The following is a 12670-nucleotide window of genomic DNA, read 5'->3' on the forward strand; positions in this document are numbered from 1 at the left end:
GCCTGCTCACCTGTGTTCCTTCAGGTCCACAGAAGCCACCCCAGACCTTCCAGTTGCTGCCTTCCCTCTGCTAATACCAGGACCTAAACCCATCCTAGCCACTTCATCCATTTTGGGGCAACTACAGCTTCAGCTATGGCATCCTGAGTTCATGTCATTAGCTAACTGAACCCCCAGAAAGCGCTGCCAATGACGAATGTCTTCTGGGTTTTATTGTTTGTTTTGGGATTTAATCTCACATTGTAGTAGGGCAGGCAGGTCGGGAATTCTCCGTGATCCTCCTGCCTCAGCCTGGATTGCAGTCTTGAGCCACCTCTGCATTGCGTGAACTCTTCTGCTAATGTTCCCGTCCACACGAAAGGAAACGAAGTTTAGAGAAGCTAACCTTCTCTTTGCTGTCTCCGTCACTCCAGCCACTCTTCAGGGGCTGGGTCTCTGTCATTCTGCCTCTGCAGGGGAGCCCTGTATTAAGGGGCTAAGACCTACAGGACTCCAAAATAGCCTGTGAGAAGCCATTCCCAGATCTTCTACTGAGCAAGACTCCTCAGACTTGACTTTAGAGGAGATGACGCCATTATAGATAGTGTGAACCCAAGCTCTTGCCTGGGGCATCTAATTCTTGTAGTCTTGGAGAGCATCTGGGGACCTAAGACTTTGTAAATTAAGCCCTCCAGTGGCAGGGCAAGTGGGGGAACTAGCTTTGTGTTCCCTAAGGGTTAGCTGACTATCCTGGCCTAAATTATGGACTGCTCACATTAGATATCAGTAGATGAGACCTCAGAAATCTGAGGACTCCCTTTGCTCTGAAAACACCATGAAATGGATGCCCAGGAGCTGCCAGTGAGGACGTCAACCTTCAGAATGGAAGCCCTTGGAACCCCATCTAGGAATTCATCCAGAGGGACAGTCATGGTGTGCACAAAGCGATCCCAGTCAGAGAAAGGGGACATTCAAATCCCACCTCTGACCAGGCTGCTGAAGCAGGTCCCTTGCTCCCCTCCCCCTTCACCTCTGTGCAGATGTGGAGAAGACACAGACTCTGTCCTCCTCGCTGTGGTCCTTCCCTGCTCCCAGGTCCTGCAATTTGCCTATGCAAAGGCTTGAGCAGGAAAGAGTAGCTGAGATGAGGGTGGGAAAGTGGTACCGCTGGGAAATTCTATCAGTTCAGGTTGGTCTGGGGTGTATCCAGAATGTTCCACTCAGTCTGGCCTGTAGACTTTGTTCCCATAGTTAGTGATTCCAGACCTTGCTCTCCTCTTGTATAAGCAGGAGGCAATGAGAAAGATGGCTCCTTGTCTCTTGGTTCGAATAGGGAAGAATGCTGAGCCCAGTAGTACCTAGTTTTAGGTGGGGCGGATCCTACGCCTTCTCCATTCCCCCCACTTCCACCTGGGCTCCCTACTGAGTTACCCTAGTGACTTTTGGAGGCCTCTAAAATTTTTATTCTTTGTTTGTTTATTGAGACAGGGTCTTTAAGTAGCTCAAGCTGGGCTTGAATGTGATAAGCAGCCGAGGATGGCCTTGAGTTCTATTTTCCTGCTGGGATCACAGGTGTGCACCACCACCACCACCTTTAGTTTTTATAGGGTGTGAGAGGATCATGACAGGTCTCTGTGTGTTCTAGGCAAGTGCTCTGTAGACTAAGCTCCGCCCCAGCCCAGGAAACCTGACAGTTTCTCTGAGCCTCTATGTTAAGGACTGAGTGGAGAATCCCCTCTTCTGGTCCTAGTGGCTGTCAGTGGGCATGGAACATTTAGGGAGGCAATTAAGTGAAGTCGTAAGAGTAAGGCCCTGATGCTGGGGTCTTGTGTCTTTATAAGAAGAAATAAGGCCCAGCTCAGCCTCCCTCTGTGCCCACAGGCTTGAGACCACACGAAGACACACAAAGAGTAGTGGAATCCAAGCCGGGAACAGAGGCCACACCAGAAACCAAGCCCGGTCTTGGCCTTGTGTCCTCGGGAACTGAGAGGAAACGGAATCTCTGTTGTTTAAGCCTCTCGGTGTTGGCACTGCTGCTGCAATAAGAGGTGACTAACAGGCTGATCATCCTCCTTTGACAGTGACCGTGAAACTGGTGCTTGCATCAGGAAGCTGTTTTCAGAGTCCAGTGAAGAAATGGCACACGCAAGGCTTGCTCTTTCTGGAGCCTCCGCGCCACCTGGAACAGCGGCCATTGGGTACTAGATGTTTGATAGATTTGTGTTGTTGCTGTTTTGTTGGTTGGCTGCTCTTTTAGAGACAGGGTCTCTCAGTGTATCCCTGGTTGTCCTGGAACTCGCTCTGTAGACCAGGCAAGAGTCAAACTCACAGAGATCCGCCTGTCTCTGGCTCCTGAGTGCTGGGATTAAAGGTGTGCACCACCACACCCAGCTTGGTAAATAGGTGAGTGACAGACACCTCCATTAGAGAATAAAGCGGTCACGTGAAATATGAGAGGTTCTGGATTTTCCCTAACCTTTAACTTCTTCTGTTCGGTGGTCACCACCCAGCAACAATGAAAACAAGAGTAAAGGACCAGGAAAAGTGACTGCCAGGGATCCGTCCATTCATGTAATCCATACAGATCTGCAAAGGCCATTCTATCCGAGACCCGAACATGGGCCATCTTAGGTCTTTCTTCTAGCTCGGCAGAAAAGCTGGAGACCACAGCCATGAGAGGGAAAGAAGGGGGCCCTGGGAGTGTCCTGGACAAAGTCCATTTGGGGTGGGAGACCACAGGCAGAGGCGGACACCTTCCCAATACTTAGAATATGCAAATAACAGAAATAATAGGCCCTTGTCCCCCAGGACATTTGTGGCAGCTCCTAGGCTCTGGAGAGGCAAAAGGGCTCAGCTCATCCACCTTGCCATGGTGAGACTTGGTCCCAGAGGAGCCTCAGGCACCTGTGGCTGTTGAGACTCTAGAGATGCAGGACTCTGGGCACGGGGAGTCCCCAGCTGTACTGACCATCCCCTCTGCTCCCTTCTAGGACAGGTTCAGTGGCGGCAAGGCTCGGTGAGTACTCCTTTCTCCTGCGTGTCCCCTCGTCTTCGCTTACTGCAAGTGTCTTCCTTCTCTGCGAGAGGCATCTCTTTCTGCCCCATCTGTGAGCTTCCACTCTGTCAGCCGTGGCCAGCTTCCCTAGGGCACCAGCTGGGCACCAAAGGCCACCAGCTCCGCCCCTCCCTCCAGTCTCTTCTTTCCATTGCTCTGACCTCAGGTCCACCATGTCACACAGCATCTGCAGGGAACATTCATAGTTATAGGTGCCAATAGGCTAGAGTTCGGTGTCACCCTGATACGACAAAGGGTCCCCTTGGACAGAGCTGAGTAGAGTCTGCTTACAGGTTGGGGCCACCACTGCCACCTACCAGATGTGTAGGTAAGTAACACAGTGGGTCACAGGACCCCAGCAGACCCGGGTCCCCCAAAGTTGGATCTGTCCGAGTGACTCTAGATAACCTGTCCCATCAATTGTCCAGCAAGGTTTAGCCCTCAAGCCTGATTCTCTTACCTGCCTTTGGTGTAGGGTCAAGAACCATCCATAGGTGGAACCCCTGCAGGGGTCCGCATGTTTCAACACCCCTGCCTCATTGCTTCTGCTGCTAAGAATGTCCATTTTCATGGGTTCCTTTAGCTGTAGGGTAGTAGCCCATAGTTAAGGGCAGATGGTTTGTTATTTACCAGAGAGGGAGTAAAGCCTTGTGCTAGAAGCGGGTGGCATGAAGCAAAACCAGTCTGTCTATCCAGACACCCCAGTCTATCTATCCAGACACCCTAGTCTGTCTATCCAGACACCTCAGTTTGGAGAAAAAATATACCGAGCCCATCTTTCCTGCCGGACCCAGAGACTTGGAGACACAGGGTAAGGCCAATTGCTGAAGACGGTGGCTGGGGTAGAGAAGGGATTGGATCCTGGGACCTGACATGTTCCATCCCCCATCTCCCTGTGCCACCAGCATCCCTTCTTGAAGGCTCAGGAGGAGGTAGAAGAGGAGGATAAATATGAGCTGCCCCCCTGTGAGGTTGCGCCCCTCAGCCTGGCCCCTGCACAGTCTCTTGGCTCTAAAGAGGACTCCTTGTATCTGGGTGAGGATCGAGGAGGGAGAGGCTGGGAGGCTGGGTCAGGGCAAGAGGGCCCAACCATGGAGGTGTCCAGGAGAAGCGAGCTCTCCTCCCTTGCCTGAGCTGGGGTAGGGAAGGACCTCAACTGACTGCCACCAAATCCTCTTGACTGGGCAAACAAGGAAAGAAGGGAGGGAAAAAACTGGAAAGAGGGGAATGGGAAGGAGGCAGGAGGGAGGAGGGAAGTAACCAAGGCAACATTGACAAAGCAGGAAGCCCGACCCAGTCCCTAGGGCCTTGCGACCCCCCCTCTAAATTCTCTGTGCAGCTTTCCAGCCAGGGTGGGAGTGCCCTGAGAAGCCACCACCACTGGCATCTCTCACCCCCTGGGCTCAGTCAGGTGGGGGCAGGGAAGCTGACTGTCTCCAGTTGCCATGGAGATGGGGCTGTCAGGAAGCCAATAAGTAGAGGGGACAGGAGGAGGGAGGGAGAGATGGGGGCTAGGTGGGAAGTGTTGAAAACTGAACAGACTAGGGAAGAACTCCCTCCCTCTCCCCAGTCCACAAAGCATAAAGTCTTTTCCAGATCGTCCTGGGCCTCTGGGTCCATCCAAATCATCGCCACCCCTGCCTCAGCCTACCGTGGCCAGAGGACTCCCCACAAATTCTTCCTTCCCTACACGCCCTACCTCTGGCTACCATTTCCCGGTGAGTGACTCTTCCAGAGGTCTTGTAAGCAAGCCCCCCCCACCTCCCCACTACACCTTTACAGTCCAAAAGCCCTGAAACCTCTGGTGCCCTGTGCAGCAGAAGCCAGAGTCCGATAACCCTGAGGAGCTCCTCCCACTTGCCTAGAGGGTCCTTCTGTTCCTTCTGTATCCACCCGCTGCTTGACAGGGCTCTCCTCCTCTTCTCCATCCTTGCTGCGGCTGGATGGAAGCTCAGCTTCCTAGTTCTAGGGTTCTGGGCCCTAGGAGCCCTCTCTGGGCAAAGCCGTCAGCTGACCTCACACCCAGCTCCCTTTCCCACTGTGATCTGGTTACCTGTTTTGAAAGCTATCCCTTTGCTTTTGTATTTTATAGACTAAATATAAAGAAACAAACACACAGGGAAAGTTCACAGTAAAGAAAGTGTTGTCCTTCTGCACCTCTCTTGTAATGTTTGGTATTTGTTTGTTTGTTCGGATGGGTTTTCTGGGGGAGAGGAGGCTATTGAAAGACGGTCTCCTGGGGCCCAGGCTGGCCTTGAACTCCTGCTCTTCCTGCGTCAACTTCAGGCACGCTAACAGTCAGTGTTGGATTTGAAAGGAGCACACACATAGCTCTACCGCTCCCACCCCAGCCTCCTTGCTCCTCACTTCCCTCCTCCCTCACTAACCCCATCATTCCCACAGCTGAAGACTGCAATGAGCCTGCAGCCTGCAACTCCAAAGCAGGGACCTGGTTTTGGAAGACGAGGTAAAACGGTGTCCCCCTCTTTCCATGGCTGCACATTGGGAGGGAAGACTTCTCCACCACAGGCTAGAGTTTTGGGTTTGCCTTGAACCAGGCTTGCTGCACACCTCCTAGCCAGGCATCCTTTTCGCTTGCCCAGCCCCTGAGGCAGTCAGTATAAGTATTGTTACCACCAGTGAGACAGTGAGGAGACAGGCCCAGAGACATGAACTGCCATGCCCCAGGCAGTTCAAAAGCAGACCTGCGATCTCTGGATAAGGTGAGGGGCACCCCAGAATGAAGAGGTCAAATCTAAGGCCCTTCCTGTGTATACTATCCCCTATCCATGTCATGATTGCCTCCAGTGTCCAGAGACTTGCCCCAGAGCCCTAGGAAGTCAGGATGGGGATGGACTACTTGAACCATCCCACCTAAAACAGGTTGCAGGAGAGTTTGCTTTTTCCCGCCCAAGGTCAAACAGTTTACCTGAAGAAGCCCCTCTTCTTCTTAGTTGCTGAAAAACCTTCATGACCTTGAGGTGGCTGTATTGTATTGTTTTGTTTCCCCTACCATGAAGTCATCTGGGGTAAAGTCTAAAAAATTCAGTGAGAGGTCAAGTCTGGTGATAATTCAGAGTTGCAAAGAAAGAGGATGAGCAAATGCAGTGTGTTCTCCTGGGCCTCCAGAGCTGGCTCTGAGGGGCACTGTGGCTAAGGGGGCCCAGGCTCCTCCTTGCCCGCCAATGTTCACGAGTGCTGATTCTCCCTTTTCCTTCCAGAGCGAGGTGCACCTGCTAAAGTGGTGAGCTGCTCCTTCTCTACCTCGTAGTCTAGGGAAGTTTTCTAGAAAGCTGCTAGGTGTGGATGGGCATCTGGGTAGCCTGGGGGAAAAGGTCTGGTGCAGAGTCCTTCCCTATCCCACAGGGATAAGCCAGTGGTCCTGGGGGTGTCACCCAGAGCCTCTCCTCCACTCTCTGTGGAACCCCTAAAAGAGAAGTCACTGAAGAGAGGCCCCTACTGTGTAGATAAGGAGGAGTGCGGTGCCTTGAGCTACCCCTCTCTAATCAGTGGCTTCTTTCATGTCCCCCTTTCCCACTAGCTGAGGCACAGCCTTCTTATTCCCTCTTTGTTTTTTTAGTTGTTGTTTTTGTGTGTGTGTTTTGTTTTTGTGGGGTTTTTGTTTGTTTATTTTTGTTTTGTTTTTCAAGACAAGGCTTTGGCGCACACCTTTAATCCCAGTACTCGGGAGGCAGAGGCAGGTGGATCTCTGGGAGTTCGAGGCCAGCCTGGTCTACAAGAGCTAGTGCCAGGACGGGCACCAAAACTACAGAGAAACCCTGTCTCGAAAAACCAAAAAAAAAAAAAAAAAAGACAAGGCTTCTCTGTGTAATAGTCCTAGAACTAGTTTCTGTAGACCAGGCTGGCCTTGAATTCACAGAGATCCACCTGTCTCTGCCTCCCGAGTACTGGGATTAAAGGTGTGCGCCACCACCTCCTGGCCACCCTTCTTATTCCTAAAAGGCACCACAAGTCTAGTGAAGCCCATGGTCCCATACCTTAGGTAACAGACCTTGAAGAGAAACACAATGAGGACATCTACCTGGAGTGTGAGCCGGAGCCACGTGAGCAAGCGCCTGCCCCACCCCACCCCCAAAGCCCTCAGCTACCCATGAGCACACTCTCTCTTGACCCCATTTCTGTCCCCTCCAAACCCCGCCTGGCTATCTTTATTTCTGCCTTTAGTCCAGGAGGACCCACACTGTACCTGCCAAGGGCTGGGTGGAGCTTCTCATCTGATGGAGCTGGACCACCAAGCTGCTATCTCCCTATGATTCAAAGGGCTCAGGAGAGTCCAGGGCAAAGGGAATAGAACTAGACCGCTAGACTGTCCTGAGTCACATCTGGTCAGCCTAGACTTCCCTGCCTGGTCCCAGCCAAACCCTACCTGCCCTCTCTGTTTTAGTCCCAGCCCTGACTAGGACTCCAAGCTCCAAAGCCCCGATACCACCAGTCCCTCTGCCAAGAACATCTGGATTGCCCAAGTAAGTGACAGCAGTGAGAAAACCCTGGGGCAATTAGTTCACTAAGAAAGGAAACCCCAGAGGCCAGACATGGTAGCAAACACCTTTCTTTAGTCCCAGCATTTGGGCAGTAGAGGCAGGCAGATCTCTGTGAGTTCAAGCCCAATCTGGTTTACATAGAGTTCTGGGTCAGCTGATGCTGCATAGTGAGACCCTGTCTCAAGAAGAATGTTTATTAAAAAGATTTATTTATTTATTATGTATACAGTATCCTGTCTGCATTTCTGCCTGCAGGCCAGAAGAGGGCAGCAGACCTCATTACAGATGGTTGTGAACCACTATATGGTTGCTGGGAATTGAACTCAGGACCTCTAGAACAGCAGCCAGTGCTCTTAACCTCTAAGTCATCTCTCCAGCCCCTCAAAAATAATAAAAAGAAAAGAAAAGAAAAAGAAAAAAAATCTGAGCTCTGCTTTCCAATTTATCCCATGCAGGTCCATGGTTGCTCACCGGGAGTCTTGGAAGGTAAGAAAATAGTGTTCAAGGAGGAAGTGAGCCCGGAGGGTGGGAGGAGGCCCAGGGTGCAGCTTCTGGATGTGGGTAGTAGCTTGGATGTCTAGTTCTCATCTGACCAGGCCTCCTGTGTCCCAGGGAACGGTGGATCCCACGTTGAAAGGTGAGTATGTGCACTTACAGCCTGAATGGGATGCTTCTGATAGGGCTCCCACTCCCTCCCTCCCAGCCCTGCAGACAACAGAGCACTCCCAGGTTCCCAGGCCCCACTTCACTTCATCAAGGGGGTCCTTGCAGCTCTGATTTCTGCCACGGTCAGGCCTGAGAGGACTTTCTTGGGCATTTCCCAGGGTCTGCACTAAATCGGGAAGCTGCCAGTGTGTGTCCCAAGGTCAGCTCTCATTTGGACGTCACGCAAGGACTGTCTGGTGGGTCCTCCAAGAGTGCTGAGCCTGGGAACAGACTGGCATGGTGCCCTCTGCTGCTGCCCCTGCCCATGAAGTCTGCTTACCCAATCCCTTCCTGGCTCCAACTCTCTTTTCTGCTTCTCTCAGCAGGGCGGAGGCTGTCTACTTCCTCTATAGTCCCTGCCCCGAGCACCTCTGCTGCCGAGGTGAGCAGAAGCTGGGGGCAGATGTGGGTGAGCACTCCTGGCCTGAGACCTGAACCACCACAAGGGACACACACTGAATACAGTGTCCAGCTCCCCCATGCTGCACTCCGGGCCCAGACACTACTTGGTTTTGCTCGCAGGCTCAGTCTGGGGCTGGCAGATGTAAACACAAATAGTTGTACAGCAGGGTACAACTATTGCCCTCCATGTCCAACCGAGTGCTTGAACACATCTCTGAGTGACTCTGTGTATTATATAGGATGGGAGCCTCCGTGGTCAGCCTTGGTACTCAGGGAACTGTGACCGCCAAGCTGTGGAGAGAGCCCTGCTTCACTTCCAAAAGGTGGGCATCTGTGCACTCCTGGCCTTCTCTGAAATCCCTTCTATTCACTGCCCGTGGCTGGTTAGGCTGGCAGCAGGAGAAGGGTCAGGGAGGCACGGAACATGATTGCTCAGCTGGGCTTAGGCAATCAGAAGGTGAAGTTTAGGGTGGGGTCTCCTCCACAGGACGGAGCCTATACTGTGCGTCTCAGCTCTGGGCCTCACGGTTCGCAGCCTTTCACTCTGGCAGTGCTCCTCAAAGGCCGGGTCTTCAACATTCCCATCCGGCAACTGGATGGCGGACACCACTATGCCCTGGGCCGGGAGGGCAGGAATCATGAGGAGGTGGGTGCTGGAGGAACCATGGGCCAAATCAGCAAGGTGGACCACAGTGCAGCACCCTGGGCCTGGCCAAGAGCATATATGTGTCTGGGGGAAACACACAGTTTGCTTCAGGCCCCAAAGTTGGGCAGAAATGACAGAGGGCAGGGGGCCTCTGAGACAGTTCTGTCTATAAGCCTTGCAATATAAGGATCTGAGTTTGTCCCCCAGAACCCATGCAAAATCAATCAAGTGTGGTGGCTTGGGTTTATAATCTTGGGCTCATTGGCCATCCAGCCTCCATAGTGAGCTCCTAGCCAGTGAGAAGCCTTGTCTCAAAAACCAAGGTGGGGGCTGGAGGGATGGCTCAATGGTTAGGCGCACTTACTGGTTTGGACCCAAGTTGAGCTCTCAGTACCCACATGGCAGCTTACAATTGTCCATAACCCCAGTTCTGAGAGATTCACTGCCCTCTTCCGGCCTCTGCAGGCACTCATATGTAAAACATTCATACCCATAAAAACAGATTTTTAAAAAATCTAACAAAACAAGGGCATGGTGCCAACACCTTTAATCCTAGCACTTGGGAGGCAGAAGCAGATGGATCTCTTTAGATCCAGGCCAGCTAGAGCTACACAGTGGGATCCTGTGTGAAAACAAAATTAAGCTGCGTGGTGGCAGCACACACTTTTAATCCCAGCACTCGGGAGGCAGAGGTAGGTGGTTTCTCTGTGAGTTTGAGGCCAGCCTGGTCTACAGAGCAAGTGCATCAGAAGACAGAGGCCAGAACATCTTTGCAGACATCTGGCACTGTGGAAAGAGACCCACCTTGTTCTGGGGGAAGTACTTCCTCCCGCCACGGGTTCAGTCTTCATAGGGTCAAGGTGAGGGCACTAAGACCATCTGGGAGGAGGGCAAAAATCTCCAAGGTTTTTCTCCCCAGCAACTGGTAGACTTCAGCCTATCAAAGCTACCCATCATTCAGCTTCCCTTGAGGCCTAGACCTAAAGCAATTGTCACCTAGCTCTGGAAACCCGAGCCTGGCCGGCGTCAGAGCACGCCTGGGCAGTTGCAGGCTTGAAACCAGACAGCAAAATGGCATTGCAGTCTCATGGCACAGCGGGGAGAAAAATATCTAGAGAAAACTGTCGGCCAGCTCCCCTGCTAGGCCCCACGGTTGCCTGAGAAAGTTGCTGGCAGAATAAAGCTCTGGAGACCCCAGACGCCCCGCCTCCTCCTGCAGCTCTTCTCCTCCGTGGCTGCCATGGTTCAGCACTACACCAAGCACCCACTGCCCCTCGTGGACAGACACAGCGGCAGCCGGGGATTCACCTGCCTGCTCTTCCCCACCAAGCCCTGAGGAAACGGCGGCACACATCTCCACCCTTGGCATATGGTGTGCCCCTTCAGCCTCCTCTCCCACTCTGGGCTGCTTTATTTCCCCTGGCAGCCTCCACTCCCAAGTCCCCCCCAGGTTCGAAGTGACAGGCCTTTGAGAAGGGCTGCCTGGGGAGGTTGCCTCTCCTTTAACCACACTCTTGGGGGGATTAACACACTCTGGGAGGGGCTAGTTTACCAGCACATAGTATACTGTCAATAAACATTTCCTGATTGCATTTTTTTTTAATACCTTTTTCCCTCTCAATTACGAGTATTACAGTAGGTGTGCCTATGTGTGGGTGCCTGCATGTGAGGGCCTGTGTCCTATGAGGCATCAGATACCCTGGAGCTGGAGATGGCGGGAAGGGGTGTGAGCCACCAGATGTAGGTGCTGGGAAGAGCAGTGCCTCGTGGATAAATTCTCGAACGTGCTGAGAATCAGAGGTCTTCCCCAGAAGGCCTCACAGTTCCTAAGAGTGATGTTGTCCTGTGGGTCTGCCTACTGGATGGGCTAGGCTGCAGAGGGATGGGATGCGTTTCTGCCAGGTTCAGGCTTTTGTCCGTCTAAGAGGAGGAGGCCCAGCCCAATAAACTGACATCTGTTTTTGCTTGCTGGTTTGTGTATGCTTGTTGGCTGTGGCCAAGGAAGGGAAGGAGACACAACCACCCCCTTAAGTGACGGAATGGAGACTGAGGATTTGTGTGACACCTAGTTACTCTACAGGGTTTCTGGAGGCAAGAGAAGGTGATGGCAAGCACTGGATGCTAGAATATAGGAGTGGGAAGAGCCCAGGAGACAGTCCCGGATGTAAAACCAGAGCAGCTGGGAGCCTGGAAGAGTGTACACTAGAGGCTCTGCGACCCAGAGCTGAATTACTTGGCAGGCCCTGGGCCCAGCAGGGATAAGGGGCTCTGGGTTGGGCTGGCAGCCAGCAACCCACAGGCTGGCCCAGGGCGGGGGCGTCTCCGGGCTCTGGCATGGAGCCTGGAACACCCCGTGCCGGAAGCGCCACGTGACCATGACTCCGCAGAAGTCTCGAGCAGCGGGAAACAAAGGGCAGCTTAGCGGCCGCCTGGCTGGGGGTGGGGGTGGGGGTTGGCACGGCGAGCACGGCTCCCACTGGTGCCCACGCTGCACCCCAGTACCTCTGGATCGCCTCCCGGGGAACCTGGGGTGTGGCGGTTCAGGGAGGCTCGTGGGATGTCCGGGCGGAAGCCAGGGCCTTGGGATCTGTAAATTGGAGGCGGGGGAGGGGGGCACGTGGGCTGCAGGAGCATTCACGGTCGCCTTCGTTCGTCATCACCCTCTGGCAGATTACCCTTCCTGAGCTGTAATACATGGGAAGATAATTGTCCCTGCACCATCATCAGCCTCCGGTTTGGAGGCTTAAGTGAGGGCCTTCCACGTAAGAGTTGCCTCATGGGCGGCACTCTGGCTCCCTTCTCTCAAACCAGCTCAGAATTCGGGTCAATTAACTGCTACTGACAAAGCCCTAGCAGGAGAGCAGCTTCAAGCTTGGGAGCCAGATCAAGGACGCACCTGTCCTAGTGCTACAGAATGGGGGTGGGGGTGGGGGTTTCGTCGTCCCCCGTGCCCTCCCTTCCGTCCCCCCAGCAGCAGCTGGGGCTTTGAGCTGGCTGAGGAAGCCAGAGGGTAGAAATTCTCAGCAGCCTGCCAGTTCTTTTAGCCCAGCACTACTGGGAATGATCTCTCTCTCTCTCTCTCTCTCTCTCTCTCTCTCTCTCTCTCTCTCTCTCTCTCTTCTCTTCTTCAGCCACCTTAGGGACTTCTTGGGGTGCGGGACATTGGCACTTTGGAATGGATTTAGGGGTGTCCCTATCTGCTTTGCAGTTTCACTCTCCTGGAGGAGCCCCCTCTTCCAGGACACAAAACCTTTTTACTGGGATCAAAATCTCCCTACTCTGTAAACTGGGGGGGACACGACTAAGAGCTCTTGTGTTGTTGGTCCCAGAGGAACTCTATGCTGGATTCAGCTGGGTATGGTGATGCACTCCCATAATCCC

The 12670-nt window shown here is 53.2% G+C and overlaps 1 protein-coding gene across 1 annotated transcript; it reads left to right on the top strand.

The window, feature by feature from the left end:
• The first annotated feature begins 819 nt into the window (after positions 1-819).
• Positions 820-10850, top strand: Sh2d6 (SH2 domain containing 6). Its single transcript, XM_057769702.1, has 18 exons — positions 820-840; positions 2130-2177; positions 2970-2995; positions 3328-3362; positions 3775-3845; positions 3940-4069; positions 4631-4752; positions 5438-5501; positions 6256-6278; positions 7038-7098; positions 7440-7518; positions 7992-8022; positions 8149-8173; positions 8361-8438; positions 8565-8623; positions 8883-8966; positions 9131-9289; positions 10509-10850. Exons 1-18 carry the CDS (start codon positions 820-822, stop codon positions 10623-10625), a joined length of 1233 nt encoding a protein of 410 aa, XP_057625685.1. The 3' UTR covers positions 10626-10850.
• Positions 10851-12670: the final 1820 nt, after the last annotated feature.

Source organism: Chionomys nivalis, chromosome 1 (genome assembly GCF_950005125.1).
Source record: "Chionomys nivalis chromosome 1, mChiNiv1.1, whole genome shotgun sequence".
NCBI lineage: Eukaryota > Metazoa > Chordata > Mammalia > Rodentia > Cricetidae > Chionomys > Chionomys nivalis.

Bases quoted from the DNA above. Each gene is read 5' to 3' on its own strand.
- Sh2d6 (XM_057769702.1), top strand. From the start codon at position 820: ATGGATGCCCAGGAGCTGCCA. The intron at 4,753-5,437 runs GTGAGTGACTCT...TCATTCCCACAG, and splicing joins CCTCTGGCTACCATTTCCCG to CTGAAGACTGCAATGAGCCT. The intron at 8,174-8,360 runs GTGAGTATGTGC...GGCATTTCCCAG, and splicing joins GGTGGATCCCACGTTGAAAG to GGTCTGCACTAAATCGGGAA.